Genomic DNA, 21,767 nt, shown 5'->3' on the forward strand with positions numbered 1-21,767 from the left:
CTTTCAGACCACTCCCCTGTTTTGACCCTAGAGATCCCCAGATTGGGAGTTTACAAAAGACAGTGGCGATTCCCTGGCAGGGCTCTATTAGACCCGACTTTCAAGGAGGACATACGGACTGTTATCGACGACTACTTTGACATTAATACTGGCTCTGTTACCTCCTGGTCCACACTGTGGGAGGGCTTCAAGGCCACATTACGTGGGGTTTGCATCACTAAAAGCGTGGGTTCCTTGCGGGAAATTCGCTCCACCCTGACCAGCATTGAGGCGGATATCCTTAAATTGGAGAAAGAGGTCCTTGAGAATCCTTCGGCAGACCATGAGGCTAAACGCCTGGAATTGCTTTTAGAATTTAGGGATGCAGCGGACAGAGAGGTGAAGTTCATGGGCAAATACTACACAGTGCAGCAATACGGTGAGGGGGATAGGCCAGGCAGATTATTAGCGCAAGTGCTTCGCCCACCACACCAAGCTGCTTACATCACGGAGGTACTTGACGATCAGGGTACACAACAACACTCTACTCCAGAGATTTCCAACACCTTCCTGTCATATTACAAGACTCTCTACACTTCAACACTCACGGGGGAGCACTGTCATCCGGGTTCCTACTTGAATGAAATTGCCATGGAATACTTGGAAAAAAACATGCAGGAGTTTTTAGCCATGCCCATTACGCCGGATTTCATAAATGAGGCGATCGATTCCTTGCGCAGCTCTTCTGCTCCTGGCCTTGACGGCTACACGGCTGACTTCTATAAAGAGTACAAAGAGGAACTAGTGCCTAAACTGGTCGAAGTGTACGCAGAAGCATTGGAGTCGGGCATTCTTCCACCCACCCTCAGAGAAGCGGTCATTGTTCTACTTCCCAAACAGGGCCGTGACCCCTCGTTGTGCAGCTCATATAGACCCCTGCCCCTCTTGAACCTCGATTACAAAATTCTGGCCAAAGTCAACTTTAATTTCACCGGCTCAGTCCGGATTCGTACCTCACCGATCCACTTCTTTAAACCTTCGGACACTATTTTCAGTCTTACACAGGATAGACCCCTCCACACCGGCTGCAGCAGTGTTCCTGGACGCGGAGAAAGCGTTCAACGCCCTGGAGTGGCCCATTTTTCTGTCTATTATGAGGAGAATGGGGATGCCTGCTATGTTTGTTGCGACGGTTGAGTTGCTGTACTCGGCTCCCACCGCCCGCATACGACTAAACGGCACTATCACTGAAAACTTCGCACTCTCACGTGGCACCCGGCAGGGCTGTCCCCTATCCCCGCTCCTGTTCATCATAGCGTTGGACCCCCTGGTGCGGCATTTCCAGGAGAAACATCTACACCGTGGTCTCCAGTTTCGCACCGGCCCCCTGCTGATCTCGCTATATACCGACGACACAGTTCTGTATGTTCGCACTCCCCAGTCCAACCTTGAACCACTATTGATGGAGCTTTCCCGATTCGGCGACTACTCAGGCCTTAAAATGAATTGGCATAAGTCAGTAATTTTCCCGCTCACCCCCTCCACCGTACAGTGGACCTGCTCGTTCCCATTGGAATGGTGCACGGATTCCGTGAAATATTTAGGAATACACGTTCTCCTCGACACTGTTTCCATTGTCCGACTGAACTACGGTCGCGCCCTTGATTTTTTAGAAGGCAATACGGAGCGCTGGGTACGCCTCCCGCTGTCTATGGCTGGACGGATTGCCATCATTAAAATGATTGTACTTCCCAGGTTTTTGTATCTATTTAACAATCTTCCAATTCCCCTCACCAAGATTTTTTTCTCCCAACTCCGCTCCTCCCTTCTGCGCCTGATATGGGGAGGCAAGAACCCATGCGTGGCCTGGCGAACACTAACACTCCCTTACGAACGAGGCAACTTCGGAGTGCCAGACATTTTTTTGTACTATCTGGTGGCGCAGTGCGCTTATGCGTACCATTGGTTTCACCCGGATGCAAGGATACCCCACTTGCGACCAGAGGCTGACTTGGTGCTCCCTGTGGCCCTCTCCTCCGTCCTTCCTAAAGGTCTTCCCCGGGACCCGCAGGACACACAGCCTTTGTCCACTACTTGCTGGGCCTGGGACAAACTTCGACGCCTCTTACTGATCGAGAAGTTATACTCGCCTGCATTGCCGTTGCCCAATCCCCACTGGCTCCCCATCACAGGTGATTCGGTGGTACTCTCCAAATACGAACTACACACTGTAGGTGACCTTTTCCCGGACGGACATGCCTTTTCTCTCACTGAGGATCCCCGCTTCACAGACAGGACCTTCATGGACTCATTCACACTGACTAGACTTCGCTCGATGCTTAGAGCCGAATTTCCCACATTCCCACTTCCTCCTGATGACACCACCGCGCTCACATTCATAATACAACACCAGACTGGGGCGCATGTAGTGTCTAAGCTATACAAACTTTGTCTAGCCTCAATTCCCTCACTAGACTTAAAGGTGCGCGCTGACTGGGAGAGCGACCTGGGTATTCCAATCACGGACGACCAGTGGGCAGCGTGCTGTGACACCACGAGAGATGTGTCCATTAACGCCAGACACAAACTTAAACATTTCAAATTCCTAAGGAGGGCATACCACACTCCAACACTCGCCCATATAATTGATCAAAACATACCACACACTTGCCCTAAATGCCGCGGCCCACATGCTGACTTTGCCCATCTTTCATGGACTTGCCCGAAACTGCACACCTACTGGCTTCAGGTGCATCGGGTTTTGGGTGAGATGCTTGAAATGGTCCTACGGTCCACTCCTGAAATTGCGCTGCTCGGCTATGTCGCCGAATTCCCACCCCGATACGGAAGTTGGCATCCATTGGCTTCCTTTTAGCTAAGAGAGAAGTGGCGCTGCTCTTGTGTGCTAGGCGAGCTCCTACTGTTCGCACTTGGCTTCGTAGCATGGCATACTGCAATGTACACAGCGTTGAATGCTCTGAGACGGTTCCTACAGCCTCCCGGACGCTTGACATCTGGGGACCATATCGGAAATATATCGCAAAAGTAGCCCAAGAGACGCAATCCCAATCCATTAATTCCTTTGTCCCTGCTGGGGTGGGGTAAGCGGTGTCACAAAGGCACCTGATAACTACTTCTGGCAATATTTGGCACTAGGGCATGCCTGACTGACACTACTGGGCCACGTGGCTGTCTGCTCCGGCCATATTGGGTGTACAATCTATGGCCGCATTGACTGTTGCCTTTCACACTAGGAGATTCCGACATCATCTATGTGGCATTTGACAAATGCTGGATCTGGGACTAATAGTCATGTTGCTCCATTTGATATGTGCCATGCTCTATACGAATATTTTGTGCTGGCTGATCTGCTCGATACAGCTCGCAGCTTTATTGTCCTCCATCATTGTGTGTACATGCGTGACCGCTTTTTCTTTCTTTCTATTATGGTTTATCTTTTACTTTCTTGTTTTCTCAAAAAGCAAAAATGTATTATTGTTATGAGTCAATCGGTCAGTTTGCAATCCCACTGCACTGTGCCACACTCCCGGCTTTACCACCGAACACTTTGCATATATGTGAGAGATAATTCAATGTATGTAATGATTGGATTGCTTTTCTGTGTGATAAACAGATTTACAAAAAAAAAAAACTCTATGGGTGCCATGGCCTGGCCCATGAAGGGCTGATGGGTGTCCTGTACTGGCCTAAATTCTTTACAGTATTATGGAAAGCCTTTACTGTGGCTACAGAGGAGACAAAACTGGCGGTGCTGCTGATGTGGTAGAACAGAAAGACCTGAAGAGCCTCCTGGGGCTTTACTATCTTTAAAGCGCTTAAGGGTCTAGTCTGCTTCTTCTGTCTAAACAGGCGAGAGCCATCAAAGGGAATGTCCATCAAAGTGGACTGGACGTCACATGAGAAGCCTGTGGATTTCATCAAAGTATGCCATCTGATGGCCACACAGGTGTCAATGGCCCTACTGAGACAATCTGTGGTGTCTAATCAACAACTGATGGTAAATTTTGCGACATCACAGCCATCTTAAATGGTTTGCACAAGAGTTGGATACAAACTTAGATCATGCTATAGTTGAATACAATGAAACTGATGGATATCTTGCATAGATCCTCATCCAACATCTCAGGGGTGAACTATATGAAATAACCTATATTGGAAGGTTGCGTAGAATGTGATGCCAATTTTTTATGAAATAATCAGTCTTTACCAATATGCAGCAATCCCGAATATCTGTCAACATTTCGTTTCACATGGATTTTTCAAAGCACTGTAACCATGCAAAAAGGATTGTTTTCTCTCAATTCTCTGAAGCATTTCAATGTCATGTAGTAATACTCTACAATACTCATCTTCAATCTCTTTTTAGGTCGAACCGTTGCGACAGCTGCAGCTGTCTCGCAAGACTATAGTTTTTCCCAAACAATCAGTCATAATACCCATAGTAGGGTGTTTTGTCATCTGACTTCATCCATTAGTCTTTTTAATTGCAATTCTGAATTTAGTTCCGCCCACCAGATCACACAGCATGAATTAATGGGTCAGCACACTTTACCCACTGTCTCTCTTCACTTTGTGTCACGGCACAAAACAGACTGCAACAAAGCATGTGCACATTGTTCACATCCGTCTAAAAATTGTTCTTTTCTTTTCACTAACAAACCTTGTTCAAAGTGTGCTTTTTTTAAAATGTATACCAACTTTAAAAGTTGGCTTTCATTATGTATGTACTTTGGGTGCCCAGTTGCATCATTTATTTTACATTAAATTCTTGAAGTCGGTGTTCCAATGTGACATTTGTATTTGTAGCATTTATACTGCGCATTACACCAATCAAGGCGTCAAAGCGCTATACAGGAGGGAGAACTGAGAAGAACGCAGCTCAGCAACAGCTAAAACCCCCCTCATTCCTCCCTGAAGAGGGATTCATCTGCAAAAAGCCAAGTTTTCATCTGCTTGCGGAACAGGTGCGAACTAAGGCTCAGGATATGCGCCAGAAGGGAGTTCCAGAGTTTGACAGCTGCCACAGTAAAGGCATGTTCAACCACCTAATTTTCGCACACCGAGGAACCATTACCATATACCTCCTTTACATACACAGTAGCGTTCAAGGTATGTCTCTTACTTTTCCATAGGTTTTGGTTATATTTTTTTGGTAGTAGCTTTCATCACTGTTTCCTTTCTTTCACACATTATCTTATATTCCTATCCTCACTATCTTTTGTAGCATCTCTTTTAAGGGATTGATTCACCGTATCATTTCCTAGCAGCACGTTTTGGTCTTTTCTCCACTCTTCACTTACACCAAACGGTTGTTAATCCTTGTCGGTTATTTTTGGATTAATTAAGGTCTTCTATGAAACACGAGTTTATCACGGTTACTCACCTCCTTCACTTGAGTCTTACCTAATGCAAGAACTTGTCACTATGATTGAGTGATTTTGTCACTGGCTGCGCAACTGATGTGCATTTAATATTTCATGTCAAGACAATAAAGAACTGAGGATTTCAGTCTATACCAGACTCCGTCATCACTGTGCTACCTTACCCTTTGGATTCATGTTCTTTTCCAATGACATTACTATTGCCTGTACTTTTGAATGTGTGTGCATAGGGTATTTTTCTAATTGCTTAGGGTCTAGCTGGTTTTCTGGTTAGACTATTGACTGGTTTTGGAAGGTTTCTCCACTCACCCAGTTGCACCACCAATCTATGATTGTTATTTGTACTTATGCGCGTTGAATTCTAGCAGTGCGCTCATTCTTTACTGACACTCAAACCTTTTTGTATTGTTGTACATTACCATATACTGACCAAAGAGTGCAGCGATCTCTTAAGAGACATACCAAATCAGGGTTGTCCTGAGGTAACTCGAGCCCTGAGAGTGGAGACCTTTGTGAGTCAAGCAGCGTGCTTTACTGTGCACTTGCTTCTTTACTTGCAGCCAATGATGAGATCTCAGTCCTTCCCTAACCGAGGCAAATTTGGGTATACCCAGAACCAGGCGTGCGGCAGCATTCTGGATGATTTGGAGCTTATTTAAGGAATATTGGTTGGCATTTAGATGAAGGGTGTTACCGTAGGCTAAGCAAAAGGTGATTAGTGCAATGACCACTGACACCCTCAGCTCCTTTGGAAGAAAAGATAATATTTTCTTCAGAATACCGATCATCCAGAAGCAAAAACTAACTGTTCTATTAATCTGGGTGTCGAATGACAAGGTGTTATCAAAAATCACACCCAGATTTTTAGCAGCAACTACCAGAGCGGGAGAATTCCACCTGTTTCTGACCATCAACGGTTAGTCCAGATGGAGCTTTCAGCTCCAAACAGCAATATCCCCATTCAATTTCAGCCAGTTCTCGCTCATCCATCTGCTGATCTCCCGCATACAAGCCCTGAACCTCATCCCAGTCATCGGATATGGACACATAGGAAGATACCTGGAACCAAAAGAACGTACTAGTTTAGCTAAAGGGGCAACATACTAATTAAATAAAGTGGGGCTAAAATATGAACCTTTGTTATGTTATGTTATGGTATGTTATGTTATTATAATTTATAACGCGCACAGATACTCATGAGTGTCCCGGCGCAGAGCCACAGGTGAGAGAGAAGAGAGGGGACCGAAAGGGAGGAGGACAGAAAAGTCAAATTAGACAAACAAGTGGGTCTTCAGTTTCCGTTTAAACAGTGCTGTGTCCTGGATGGAGCGAAGTTCAAGGTGGAGTGAATCCAGGCCGAGCTGGCCTTCACAGTAAAGGAGCTACCTACAAGCCACTGAAGCTTGTAACGAGGAACTCGGGCCAAGCGAAGGACTGAGAACGAAGAGCACGTGCAGGAAGATAAAAGGAAAAGCGTCTCTGCAGGTATACAAGGCCAAGCTTATGGAGGGCACGGTGGGCCAAAACCAGAACTTTAAACCTGACTCTGTGCGCCACAGGGAGCCAGTGAAGAGAATGCAAATGATGTTGTACACTGATCCTAGACGAGATGCCTAACAGCAGTTTAGCCGTTGTGTTCTGCACGACCTGGAGTCACTTTAACAAATAGGTCGGGATGCCAATGTAAAGAGCACTTGCATAATCCAAGCGAGACAAGATCAAGGCGCAGACTACCGTCGCTTTCGCTGCTTGCAGAAGCAGTTGGAAGAAACTCCTCAGGGTTTTAAAGAGACCAAAGCAGCAACCAGTCAGTTTGTTAATATGTGTTGAAAAAGAAAGCAGGCTGACGCGTGGAGGTTGGCAGCAATGAGTGTGGAGGCCACAAGAGTTGGCGAAAGTTAGATGGAAATTTGCCAAAGAGCAGAATCTCAGATTTTTGTTCGTTGCATTTCAGCTGGGCATCTGCCAGCCAGCTGAAAACTGCAGCGAGACAGTGTTGAGCCGTTGTAACAGAAAGCGAGATCTTATCCCAGGTAAAAAGCAACTGTGTGTCATCAGCGTAGGCCATAACCTTAGCCCCTAACTCCTCAGCCAAATATATCAGAGGTGTAATATAGATATTGAAGAGGAGAGGGCTAAGCCCTCATCGCTGCCACCGATGACATCCGAGCCCTGCTGGACAATGGTGAAACAGCGGCCCTCATCCTCCTAGACCTCTCCGCGGCGTTCGACACTGTTTGCCACCGCACCCTAGTGCAGCGCCTCAGCAACATCGGAATACAGGAGAAGGCCCTGGAGTGGATCATCTCCTTCCTCGCTGGAAGGACACAGAGAGTCCGCCTACCACCGTTCAGATCTGCAGCCACGGAAGTCATCTGTGGCGTTCCTCAGGGCTCCTCGCTCAGCCCCACCCTCTTCAACGTCTACATGAGCCCCCTTGCGGCCATCGCACGCCAACACAACCTCAACATCATCTCCTACGCCGACGACACCCAGCTGATCCTCTCCTTGACCAACGACCCCGCCGCCGCCAGAACCAACCTCCACGAAGGGATGAAAGACGTAGCCGAGTGGATGACGACCAGCCGCCTGAAACTGAACTCAGACAAGACGGAAGTCCTCATCCTGGGCTCCTCGCCCTCCGCCTGGGACGACTCCTGGTGGCCCCCCGCCCTGGTCACCGCACCCAAACCGACAGACCACGCACGCAACCTGGGCTTCATCCTGGACTCCTCCCTCTCCATGACCAGACAAGTCAACGCCGTCTCCGCGTCCTGTTTCAACATCCTGCGCATGCTACGGAAGATCTTCCGGTGGATCCCCACCGAGACCAGGAAGACGGTCACCCAGGCCCTCGTCACCAGCCGACTGGACTACGGCAACGCCCTCTACGCCGGAACCACCGCCAAGCTCCAGAAGAGACTCCAGCGGATCCAGAACGCCTCAGCCAGACTCATCCTCGACATCCCCCGACGCAGCCACATCTCCGGACATCTGAGAGACCTGCACTGGCTCCCCGTCAACAAGAGAATCACCTTCCGTCTCCTCACCCACGCACACAAAGCCCTACACGACCAAGGCCCGAGCTACCTCAACAACCGCCTCAACTTCTACGCTCCCAAACGCCCCCTCCGATCGACCAACCACGCCCTCGCCGCCGTCCCCCGCATCCGAAGAGCGACAACAGGAGGAAGGTCCTTCTCCTACCTGGCCGCCAAGACCTGGAACACCCTCCCAACCGACCTCCGCCTGACCCAAGACCACCTCTCCTTCAGGAAGAAACTCAAGACCTGGCTGTTCGAGCAGTAGCGGAACCCCTCCCCCCCCCCCTCCAAGCGCCTTGAGACCCTCCGGGTAAGTAGTGCGCTCTATAAATGCCTTGATTGATTGATTGATTAAGGACGGAGCCCTCTGGAACCCCGGTCGTGAATGGTTGGGGGGGGAAGAACACGGGAAAGCCAAATCTGCTTGATACGGTCTTCCAGGAAGGACTTAAGCCATGCCCACACTGTGCCGGAGACACCAATCCCTGCTAACCGAGCCAGGAGAAGGGCATGCGGCACAGTGTCGAACGCTGCAGAGAGATCTAACAAAACAAGAGCCGCTCTTCCGCCAGCGTCCAGGCACTCCCGAATGGCTTCTGACACCTCTACTAGTACAGTTTCAGTGCTATGAGTGGATCGAAATCCTGACTGTGCAGGGTGTAATAATGCCTCACTCTCTACAAAGCCTGTTAATTGTTTATTAACAATTTTCTCACAGACTTTGGCGATGGCTGGGAGAAGAGAGATGGGGCGATAGTTTACAGGGTTACTATGATCCAGAGAGGGTTTTTTCAATAACCCCACAAGGAAGCTGATGGGTGTGCTCTGAATTCTCTGCAGCTGGGTCAGTTCGTTCTATTCCATAGGAAAGATTCCAACAGTCTAAGAGCCACCCCCTTCAGCCTTGCCTGTCGCAGCCTCTGCACCAATAAAGATGACAATATGGTGTCAATAGGCTGCAGACAGGTCAAGCAAAAAGAGGATTGCTGCGCCTCCCTGATCTACTTGTCTATGAATAACATCAGAGGTAGCTATAAGTGCTGATTCAACACTATGATTTCTCCTGAACCTGTTTTGAAAAAGGTCTAGGAGTTCTTGATCAAATAGGTACTTAGCTAATTCCTGGTTTAAATGCTTCTCCAAGATCTTACCAGGAGCACGAAATAAGGAAATAGGGTGCACATTGTTAAATCGCATGAGTCTCCCTTGGGTTTCTTCTTTAAGGGAACCGCCTCCTTCCAGGTCTGGTGGTGCAACCCTGAGTCCAGGACATCCGCATAAGTCTTCTCCAAGGCCTCTGCCATAAGATCTGGAAATAGCCGCAGGACCCTGGGGGAACAGAGGTCATCAGGAGAACCCAAGGTATTGCCACCTTACAAGATTTAAATTTTAGGTGCCGTCAGTGTGGAGAATCTGGCTAACGAATCAAGGTTAGAAGGCTCATGGGCTCCACCTTCCTCAATAACCGGCTGCAATATCCTAGACTCTACAGGGCTAGTGGTGATCACAGGAAAATCAGCATAGATCTTCGTGAACTTATCCTTAAAGAACATGGCTACTTTATTGCAGAAGACCTGGGAATTTTCCATCCCCTGATACATGGGAGGTGACATCAAGAGATGGGCAGTATTAAAAAGTTGTCTTGGGACATTGATGGCGGACCTTTTCCTAAGGGAGAAATAAGCGGATTTGGCTATTTTAATCTCACGTTTATATTTGAGAGTGAGCTCCCTCAGTTTGATTTTCTCTGCCAGTTCCGGAACTAGTCTCCATTTATGCTCTTGCCTCCTACATTGTCTTTGGAGCTCCTTGAACTCCTTAAAAAAAACACAGGGTTGATGGTTTCTTCCTGCTCTTTGGACTGACCCTAGTCAGAGGCAACACCTCCTCCAACGCTGACCTAACCCAATCATTGAAATTCTCTGCGGGGACAACCTGGGCCTCTCAGAGCCTTTTCCTTACACTGTTCAACAGTGTTAGCGAGCACCCCCACTGTAGTTTTCCCCAGTTGCAGATACTCTTAATGGTACTCTGTGAACTTTCTCTCATGCATGCCATATCCACTTGAAATTAAACCAGGCTATAATCAGACTAGGATAATGCCATAACACTCGCCCATTATCAGGGTTTCTAGCTTGAAAAGAATCCTGTCTAACGTATAACTGGCTTTATGAGTAGCATACATGGCTCGTTGAGTCAAGCAGAAGTTGCGAATGAGATCCAGGAAAGCCCAAATATCTTGGTCCCACTCTTCCTCCAGGCAAAGATTAAAATCACCCAGAATTAGGACATTATTGCAAACAAAAAAAGGCCCAAGCACTTGGTGCAAGTTAGAAATGAATTCCTATTTGGGACCTGGCGGACAATAAGCCAGCAGTCCCTCCAATAGTACTCACTGCTTACTTTTTATTTTAAAGTGTCCCACCTCACACCCTTCAATGGCAGTGTTGACATTCTCAAGTGTGCATCTCAACACATCTCTACATATAATGGCCAGGTCTACCCACCTCCGTGCACTTCTGTCCAATCTCAGCACCTCAAAGGCTGGTGGTGTGGCACTAGTGAAATCTGGGCCCGAGTCCTCCTTGGCCCAGGTCTCTGTGATAAATAAACAGTCCACCTGGGCTGTCCTGATCATCTCCTTAACCCCTTCGATGCGGGTGACGAGCTCAGCTCGTCATCAGCCACGGGTGACGTGTGCGGATGACGAGCTGAGCTCGTCATGTAACACGGTAATTAGAAAACAGCCGCACAGCGCAAAAATAACCGCAGCAGCGATGCGGTTAATCTCCAGACTATGTTTATTCAGGGTACAGGCGATCACCAATGGTCAAAAGAGGGTATCCTTAGTCCTGGGAATCCTCTACCCCTGCTCAATTCCGGAGTACCTGGAGGAAGACAACTCTGGTGGCGGCACTTCAGCAAAGAAGGGACTCTCAGTGGTCCAGCCACATAAAGGACAAGAACCTAATCCTCCCTCATCCGGGACTGATATTCTCTCCCCATAACACCTTCCCTTGGGCAGAAGGGTCATAAGGGCCACCCTTGTATAAATCAAACGACGCTTGTCTATGGTCAAACTTGCAGCGTCCCTGGCCCTTGGTCCCATAGTAGCTGCCTGCGATTTGAGTGTTTCATTAGATGGTGACTTTCCTCTCTCCTTCAGAAAAAATATTAACATGGAAGGCAGAACTGAAAGGGTTGGTATTTTAATCACACAGAAACGACATTTAGAGTTGGCATATTTTCTTTTTCTTTTTTGCGCCATAGTCTTGATATAAAACATTCAAATAATTTAACTGTTGCAGCAGACTGCCACTGAGCATACATATTGCTTATTTTCCAAAGGGATTATTAGGATAACCAATTTAATAATTTCAAAAGCAAATATGCATTAATGAAGGAAGACTTCTATACTATGATTTGAAACGTTGTTTTCCAATGGATAGCACAAAAGAAAAAATATATACTAGAGAACACATGAAATCTCACAGTTATATTTATTGACCATCCTTTACATGTGAGATTATCATATGGCTGTTTATATAAGAAAAAAGAACAATATTCCCATATATGTAGGAAGATAGACCGTTATACAAATAATCTTCAAGAACAGTTTCATGGAAGAAGATAAACTGTTATACAAATATTCTTTAAGAACAGTTTCATGGAAGCAATGTCCCAATAGTGTCCACACAAAATATATTGCATAGCTGTTCTTGAAATCCATTGGCATAGAAAAATTCTTGAATTCTTTCCTCTTTTTTACACCAACTGCGATATAACAAAAAGCTCTGTTAATCGTCTATCTGGCAGATGCATCAACGTAGCCTTTTGCTATTCCTAAATAGCGATTTTTAAGGAATCGCTATTTAGGAATAGCAAAAGCCTATGCATGTAGGAATCGCTATTAAAATAGCGATTCCTTAACATTCCTTAATTGCTACTCGCAAATTGCTAGTCGCAATTAAGGAATGCTGTTCCATTCATTCCTATGGGCCTACAGGCCCATAGGAATGTATTGGAGATTGCATGAGCAATTTGCGAGTACCAGTAGATACTCGCAAATTGCTCATGCAATTTCAAGGGTGTCAAAATGACACCCTGTTGCACCCCTGAAATTGATCTATGCACATATATTGCACACACATATGCCCTAAGGGCATGTGTGTGCGCAACATGAAACTTTGAAAAATGCACAAAAGTGCTTTTTTCAAAGTTTTAGCAAATTACCATGAAGTCCAACTTCATGGTAATTTGCTCCCCCTATTAGCGAATTCGCTATTTTTTTGACTTTCATGCATTGCATTTAAGGAATCTCAATTTGGGATTCCTTAAATGCAATCTCAATTTAGAGATTCCTTAAATTGCGATTTTTGCATTTGGGATGATGCATCCCAAATGCAAAAATACCGGGAGCAAAGGGGCAGATTCTGAGAATCTGCCCCTTTGCTCCTGGTATTTACTTTGATGCATATGCCTGTATGAGAGGTAAATTCATTCTGACTCTTGGCACTCCAGTTATCCACAATTTTCACACAAGAGAACTGAAAGAATTTTGGAGTAGTGACCCACTGTTGTGGTTTGGCAAACAATACCAGTAAAACTTGGTTCTTATGAAGGTTGTAAGATGCCAACACAATGGCGTTAGTCTATTGTGAGCTGAGGAAGCAAAAAAAGTCACAGGGGTTGAAGCTAAAAGACAGATACCATGAGCCGTTGCTGATCCAAGAAAAGAAAACAGCTACAGACCTCAAATATTTGAGTTTGTGAACACTGCAGAATCATAACACAAAGTACTCAGGGCAGAATTATGCTTTTTATCACTACATTGTATTTGTTTGTATCTATTTGAAGGTTCACCCACCTGATTTACGGACAGGTGGACCTTAAACATGTCCGCAACGGAGGCTACTCCGTCTCCTTCGCTGACATGTTCCTCCAACTGCCCGATGGTGTATGGGCATCGGAGGTTTGGATGATTCGATTTCCCCCCCCCCCCCCCCCCGATCTAGAGTGAGCGCTGGACTGATTAGAATGTACCTAGCGGTAAGGGGCAATGAAAACTGCAAAATGATCCCCAAACTATGGGACAAAACTCCAATGGTAAGGTGGTCATTAGTTTGTGTATTTTCCAAACAAAATCCAGCTGTGGTATTTTTGTTTTTGAAAATACAAAAACTTGTTAAAAGTTAGACAGATGGTACCATAATTATGGCGGTGCTGTCTGTCAAAATTTTAGAACATTGATATGAATGTCAATAATAAGAGATATCCAATGGCCGGCATACGTGGCTAAACTTGGTAGGTAAAAGACCCTCACCCCAGTATGGTGGGAGTAAATCACTCCGGCATACCGACGGATTTACCCCACCCGCTAAAGTCTAATTCAGACCTCTAATTTTTAATAAACTCTTCAGGGTTTGTGGAGAAGAAAACTCAGTGTTTTACCTTACGTCAGCCCCCTCGTCTCATTTGGTTTTCAAGTGCAGGCCTTGACATTACTATGGCCCGGCATTTCTGCCCACTGCGCCAACTCTGCTCTGAAAGGATGCTGTGCCCCCATCTACATTCAAGTTATTAAGGATACCTTTCAAAATGAATCATTTTTAAGCGATGATTCACTGGCTCAAACGTTCCCAACACAGTAATTGACAAGCGTATGACAATCCCAACTTTAAATGTGTTAAACAACTGCACACAAGTGCGACCCGTCACTACCTATTTTAGGATTTAAAGGTGAGTCACAAAACCCATGCAATTTTCCAGGTGCACTCGACGGCAGCTAAGTGGCACAGGTTTTACCTCTGACAGATACAACGCGTTGATTCTGAGTTTCTGTAAGCACTGCTCTTACGATGGGGCCAACACTTCTGTAGAGGGAAATGACTCTCAAGTGCATTTCACTGGTGACACAATCGTTTCTGCCTGGATTACAGTGCTCGCCGATATTCATAGAGGTGCACTGTGTGACTCCTCTTAGACCCAGCCCCCGTCGGCCCCAGACTCAGCAGCCGCCGTTCTGCATGTGTTTAAGATTTCATGAGCGCAGCAGCAGGGCGGAACTTACTTTCAGCCTCCATGAAAGCCTCGGGAAGGTAGGTGAAGCCGCTCTCGTGCTCCAGCGGATTGCCACAGCTGGCGTGCTCCCCGGGACGCTGGAGGTTAATGACGGTCTTAATGCGGCATCTTAGGCAAGGAACAAATCAATGACATTATTTAGTTCATCACTGTACACATTTACACAGACTAAAACCACAAAACGGCCAGCTCGGGAAAATTATGATGGAAAGCAAAAGGCTTCATGCAAATAGGTTAGCTATACACATTAACATTGGATTACAAAATGATTACAGGCTGGGATTAAAGAGAGATGGGCACCTTTGAAATTGTGCAATGATGTTATATTTTTCGAGGATTTCAGTCGAGGGGCGTGCCATTGCTAGTATGTTTTCAGTAATCCTGTAAAAAAAAAGAAAAGAAAAGAAAGCTCAATTTGTTTTAATTTCATTGTGGATAATTAAACTACAAGAACCAGGTACACCTGGGTCCTGTTGCTTTGTACTTTGCAATGCAGACAGTCTGGACAACCGGTCGTTTGCTACAGATCCCTACTCAAGGGCAGCTTGGGGGGGGATCTCAGCTTCATTCCATTTGAGTCTCACTAGGATGCAGGTCCCTCCAGAAGGAGCAATGATTGGGACGTAGGTCTTTCCGGCACACTTATTGTGCCGCATAGGATTATTTTGCTATGGGCATTTCATGGAAAGCGACCATTGTTAACAGGGCAGTGGAGTACGGAACAGGTAATATTATGTATAGCAGCACGATCAATCTTGGCGAACTGCACAAGGAACAGCATCGCCTTACCGGGTGGGAGGGCCAATTAAAATCAGAACTCATCTCCAATGGCCTGAGAACGTTCAAATTATCTAGACCGCACTTTTATTATACACAACACGTATACACAACACGTAAGCTTCAATGGACGGACCACAGCTGCGTCCACTTCACCTTCAAAAGAACGACGACCCACCACCACCAGCAACAGGCTGCTCGCAGAAGCTGGAACAAGATCACAGCAGACCAGCTCGCCACCTCCCTGAGCCAGCACCCTCCTGCCAGCTCAGCGAACCCCAGCCAGGCCGCCGACAACCTCACAAAGTGGATCAGCAACTGCGCGGACGAGCTCGCCCCGCTGAGGACCCCGCCCAGCAGACCCGGCAGCAAGAAAGCCCCATGGTTCACCGACGAACTCAAGAGCTCCAAGAAGAACTGCAGAGCCCTCGAGAAAGTCTGGAGAAGGGAACCTACACCGGACAACAGGACCACCTTCAAGCTGGCCACTCGGAAGCACCACCAGCTGATCCGCGCCGCCAAGAAAACTGCATTCAAGGACCGGCTGGACAACAACGCACACAACTGCAAGGAACTCTTCAACATCGTGAAAGAGCTATCCAACCCCAGCGCAGGAAACAACGACATCACCCCATCGCAAGACCTCTGCAACTCCCTCGCCTCATACTTCCACAACAAGATCGCGGACATACACAACAGCTTCAACAACCAACCAACGCACACCACGACCGAACAACCACCCCCCACCACCACCCTCCACGCCTGGACCCCGATCAGCACCGAAGACACCATCCGCACGATGAACTCCATCCACTCCGGATCGCCGACCGAGCCCTGCCCTCACCACGTCTTCAACAAGGCCGACGCTGTCATCGCACCCCACCTGCGCGACATCATCAACACATCCTTCGACACCGCCACCTTCCCTGAGAGCTGGAAGCACGCCGAACTCAGCGCTCTACTCAAGAAACCCACAGCGGACCCCACCGAACTCAAGAATTACCGCCCCATCTCGCTCCTCCCGTTTCCAGCCAAAGTCATCGAGAAGACCGCCAACAAGCAGCTGGCCGCCTTCCTCGAGACGAATGGATCCCTCGACCCCTCACAGTCTGGCTTCCGAGCCAACCACAGCACCGAGACCGCCCTCATCGCCGCCACCGATGACATCCGAGCCCTGATGGACAACGGAGAAACAGCGGCCCTCATCCTCCTAGACCTCTCCGCGGCATTCGACACTGTCTGCCACCGCACCCTAGTACAGCGCCTCAGCAACGTCGGAATCCAGGACAAGGCTCTGGAATGGATCATCTCCTTCCTCGACGGAAGAACACAGAGAGTCCGCCTACCACCGTACAAGTCAGAGGCCACCGAAGTCATCTGCGGCGTCCCTCAAGGATCCTCACTGAGCCCCACCCTCTTCAACGTCTACATGAGCCCCCTTGCGGCCATCGCACGCCAACACAACCTCAGCATAATCTCCTACGCCGACGACACCCAGCTGATCCTCTCCCTGACCAACGACCCCGCCGCCGCCAGAGCCAACCTGCACGAAGGGATGAAAGAGGTAGCCGAGTGGATGACGACCAGCCGCCTGAAACTGAACTCAGACAAGACGGAGGTCCTCATCCTGGGCTCCTCACCCTCCGCCTGGGACGACTCCTGGTGGCCTCCCGCCCAGGGCACCGCACCCAAACCGACAGACCATGCACGCAACCTGGGCTTCATCCTGGACTCCTCCCTCTCCATGACCAGGCAAGTCAACAACGTCTCCTCGGCGTGCTTCAACATCCTACGCATGCTACGGAAGATCTTCTGGTGGATCCCCACCGAGACCAGGAAGACCGTCACCCAGGCCCTCGTCACTAGCCGACTGGACTACGACAACGCCCTCTACGCCGGTACCACCGCCAAGCTCCAGAAGAGACTCCAGCGGATCCAGAACGCCTCAGCCAGACTCATCCTCGACATCCCACGAACCAGCCACATCTCCGGACATCTGAGAGACCTACACTGGCTCCCCGTCAACAAAAGAATCACCTTCCGCCTCCTCACCCACGCACACAAAGCCCTACACGACCAAGGCCCGAGCTACCTCAACAGCCGAATCAACTTCTACGCTCCCAAACGCCACCTCCGATCAGCCAACCACGCCCTCGCCGCCGTCCCCTGCATCCGAAGAGCGACTACAGGAGGAAGGTCCTTCTCCTACCTGGCCGCCAAGACCTGGAACTCCCTCCCGTCCGACCTGCGCCTGACCCAAGACCACCTCTCCTTCAGGAAGAAGCTGAAGACCTGGCTGTTCGAGCAGTAGCGGCACCCCCCCACCCCCAGCGCCTTGAGACCCTACGGGTATGTAGTGCGCTCTATAAATGTCTTTGATTGATTGATTGATTGATGCAATAAGAAAACATGTGATTCCTATGGAAATGAAGTGGGGGATTACAAATTTGGAGGTCCATAGGAACACCAATCCTGCTGTGGCAGTGGCACGGCGGCTATGCCTCACCAGCGGTTCGACCGCCCTATTTTGAGTTTGGGAACCGCTGTTCCCAAACTCTGTGTTGCAGCAGTGTGAGGCAGAAATTTGCTGGCGGTGCCGTTGTAGCGCCACTAAGCATATTATGAGTTTCCTCACTGCCCGTCTTTTCATGGGGTGAACTAAGGGGGCCCAACAGGCCCCCTGGTGCTTCAGGGCCATGGGGATGAGTACATGAACTTGCTTTGGCGTTCCGATGGCAGTGCCTTTTTAAAAAGCACTGCCATCGGAACGCCAAAGGACCACCCGGCAGAGAAGGAGAAAACTCGTAATCTGGCAGCCGGCCAGCGGTGAAAGAGCGGGCGGTGGCATACCATGAATTCTGACCACCTGTGGTTTTAATGGTGGCTCTTTTATAACATATGAGCATTTTTGCTGGCAATCTAGCTATCTTTCACATATTATTAGACAAACCAGGACATATGGGTATTTTCAGTGACATTCTGATTATCCCTGGTAAAATAATGGCCCATATATGCGACACTGTGGTCATTTTTGCTGATAATTTGATCATCACTGGTGTAATATTAACACTCCAAGACTACTATGGGTATTCGAAGCAACATTCCTAATATCTCTGGCATGATGCTGTGCTTCTATGCTTTATTATGGATTTTGTTAACATGCTATGGCTGTCCATAACATTAGGGTGGCCTTGAAACACCTTTACCCATCCTTGACCAACTGTGGCACTTAATGATATCATTCTGTCTCCCCCTGCCCTAACAAAGACGAAAACCCTTAGCCTATCACAGCAATCACTGGTATTTGATTAAAGGAAATGGGTAAGAAAAGAAGAATCTATCCGTGTTTGACAGTACTAAAAAATTTGTAATACTTCAGTGTACAAAAAACTGTTTTTTTCCATGAAATGTCAAGTTTCCGTTTGAGAGAATTAGAGTTAATATTGAAAATTCTGTATATGATAATAAAACGTCTGCATTTTACGAAACTACTATGCAGTAATTTACGAAAAAGTCAGAGTTTATTAAATCCATTTCAAAGCTGGTATTGGCGCGATAATTTCTCCTGAGTTCAGGGGGTGTATTGCTTACCTTGGTTGCTTGATGCTAGGAGGCTGTTAGTGCTCTGGCAGTTAAAGATTCGTGTGAAGGAATGTCATCATCAAAATTAATAAAACTTGCTATGACAATATCACTATTAATGTCTCAGGCCTAAGCATGAGGAGACCTGTCTCATCTAGTGGTTTCTATACAATTGAGCAGCAACGCCACTGTCTGAGCCACTAGGATTTGCTTACTTCGGTGTATCTGGCCTCTGATTATAAGATTTGCATTATTTTTGATTTTCCCACTATGTCACTCCAAGCAGAAATCCAGAAAATAAATAAGACTTAGAACTTGCAGTGAAGATGCAGGATTGGGAAAATAGGTAAAAAAAGCTGCCATGTATACATTTTGACAAACAAGCATTATCAAAGTAAATAGGTCTAACCTTGGTGAGCCGTGTAATGGTTATTTTTTCACTTTATATTTATAGGTATATGTCACAAAACTAATGGGGAAAAAAAGAAAATAAGGTGTTGCCTAAACATGGCGGCCATACACTTGTACTAATAATGTTTCAATTTAAAACTAAATTACCAATTGCATATGATTGTAATAGCACAGAAATATGCTTCTTAGCAGGCAGGCGTACTAACAACAAAGAATCCATTTTTGGTTTGAAAGCCCATCATAGGTAAATATTATTACCATTGGCACAAAGAGAATGTACTATTGGTTTTGAATTACTCAACCTGGGAAAAAAGGTTTATAAACATAGCATGGCTAAAAAGAAATTTAGAGAAAGATACAGAAAACAAAGTATTGGCAAAGCAATGCATCGGCACACAATCTGTGACGCGAAATGCACTTCTTTTTAGGTGGATGTGCACACGTGTACTACGAAGGGGCTGGCCTGACAGCTAATACGGCTCTGTGCTAGAACTATTGATGGGCCATGTAGAATTGTATAACCAGGTTTTTCATCAACTGCCTATAATATAAAGAACTCTTTAGCACATTGTGGGGAATTGTTTTGAAAAATCCATGATTTTTAAATCATTTTTCAAGATTTTCTTGGGCAGGGTAAGGCATGCCTGGGACTCCACAACAGTACTTTAATTGTTCATAAAGAATCTTTTTTTTTTTTTGGGCAAGAAGCAGGAATTAATGCATGTCTGTGTGTGCAGTCCAGGTGTCACATGCACTATAGATGGCTGCAGCCCTGGAGGAGCGAGAGCATGGCCTGGGGCAGGAATTAATGCATGTCTGTGTGTGCAGTCCAGGTGCCACATGCACTATTGAATGACGCACCCCTGGGGGAGAGAGAGCATGGCCTGGGGCAGGAATCAATGCATGTCTATGTACGGTCAAGGTGCCACATGCACTATTGATGGCCAAAACCCTGGGAGAGAGAGAGCATGGCCTGGGGCAGGAATTAATGCATGTCTATGTACGGTCCAGGTGCCACAAGCACTATTGAATGACGCACCCCTGGGGGAGAGAGAGCATGGCCTGGGGCAGGAATCAATGCATGTCTATGTACGGTCAAGGTGCCACAAGCACTAATGATGGCCAAACCCCTGGAGGAGAGAGAGCATGGCCTGGGGCAGGAATTAATGCATGTCTATGTACGGTCCAGGTGCCACAAGCACTATTGATGGCCGCACCCCTGGAGGAGAGAAAGCATTGGCAAGAAGCAGGAATTAATGCATGTCTGTGTGTGCAGTCCAGGTGCCACATGCACTATTGAATGACGCACCCCTGGGGGAGAGAGAGCATGGCCTGGGGCAGGAATCAATGCATGTCTATGTACGGTCAAGGTGCCACAAGCACTATTGATGGCCAATCCGCTGGAAGAGCGAGAGCATGGCCTGGGGCAGGAATTAATGCATGTCTATGTACGGTGCGGGTGCCACAAGCACTATTGATGGCCAAACCCCTGGAGGAGAGAGAGCATGGCAAGAAGAAGGAATTAATGCATGTCTGTGTGTGCAGTCCAGGTGCCACAAGCACTATTGATGGCCAAACCCCTGGAGGAGAGAGAGCATGGCAAGAAGAAGGAATTAATGCATGTCTGTGTGTGCAGTCCAGGTGTCACATGCACTATAGATGGCTGCAGCCCTGGAGGAGCGAGAGCATGGCCTCGGGCAGGAATTAATGCATGTCTGTGTGTGCAGTCCAGGTGTCACATACACTATTGATGGCCGCACCACTGGAGGAGAGAAAGCATTGGCAAGAAGCAGGAATTAATGCATGTCTGTGTGTGCAGTCCAGGTGCCACATGCACTATTGAATGACGCACCCCTGGGGGAGAGAGAGCATGGCCTGAGGCAGGAATCAATGCATGTCTATGTACGGTCAAGGTGCCACAAGCACTATTGATGGCCAATCCGCTGGAAGAGCGAGAGCATGGCCTGGGGCAGGAATTAATGCATGTCTATGTACGGTCCAGGTGCCACAAGGACTATTGATGGCCAAACCCCTGGAGGAGAGAGAGCATGGCAAGAAGAAGGAATTAATGCATGTCTGTGTGTGCAGTCCAGGTGTCACATGCACTATAGATGGCTGCAGCCCTGGAGGAGCGAGAGCATGGCCTGGGGCAGGAATTAATGCATGTCTATGTACGGTGCGGGTGCCACAAGCACTATTGATGGCCAAACCCCTGGAGGAGAGAGAGCATGGCAAGAAGAAGGAATTAATGCATGTCTGTGTGTGCAGTCCAGGTGTCACATGCACTATAGATGGCTGCAGCCCTGGAGGAGCGAGAGCATGGCCTGGGGCAGGAATTAATGCATGTCTGTGTGTGCAGTCCAGGTGCCACATGCACTATTGAATGACGCACCCCTGGGGGAGAGAGAGCATGGCCTGGGGCAGGAATCAATGCATGTCTATGTACGGTCAAGGTGCCACAAGCACTATTGATGGCCAAAACCCTGGGAGA

At 47.7% G+C, this 21,767-nt stretch overlaps 1 protein-coding gene across 2 annotated transcripts in view; it reads right to left on the minus strand.

Moving 5' to 3' along the window:
* The window catches only part of PTPDC1 (protein tyrosine phosphatase domain containing 1), a 370,176-nt gene that overhangs the window by 108,718 nt on the left and 239,691 nt on the right, over positions 1–21,767 (minus strand). For both annotated transcript variants that reach the window (XM_086939169.1, XM_086939170.1), the window contains 2 exons: positions 14,807–14,887; positions 14,496–14,614 (listed from right to left, as the gene is read on the minus strand). In XM_086939169.1, the coding sequence (XP_086795295.1) occupies positions 14,496–14,614; positions 14,807–14,887 (200 nt within the window). The remainder of the gene's footprint in view (positions 1–14,495; positions 14,615–14,806; positions 14,888–21,767) is intronic.

The sequence above is a fragment of the Lissotriton vulgaris genome, chromosome 9 (assembly GCF_964263255.1).
Source record: "Lissotriton vulgaris chromosome 9, aLisVul1.2, whole genome shotgun sequence".
NCBI lineage: Eukaryota > Metazoa > Chordata > Amphibia > Caudata > Salamandridae > Lissotriton > Lissotriton vulgaris.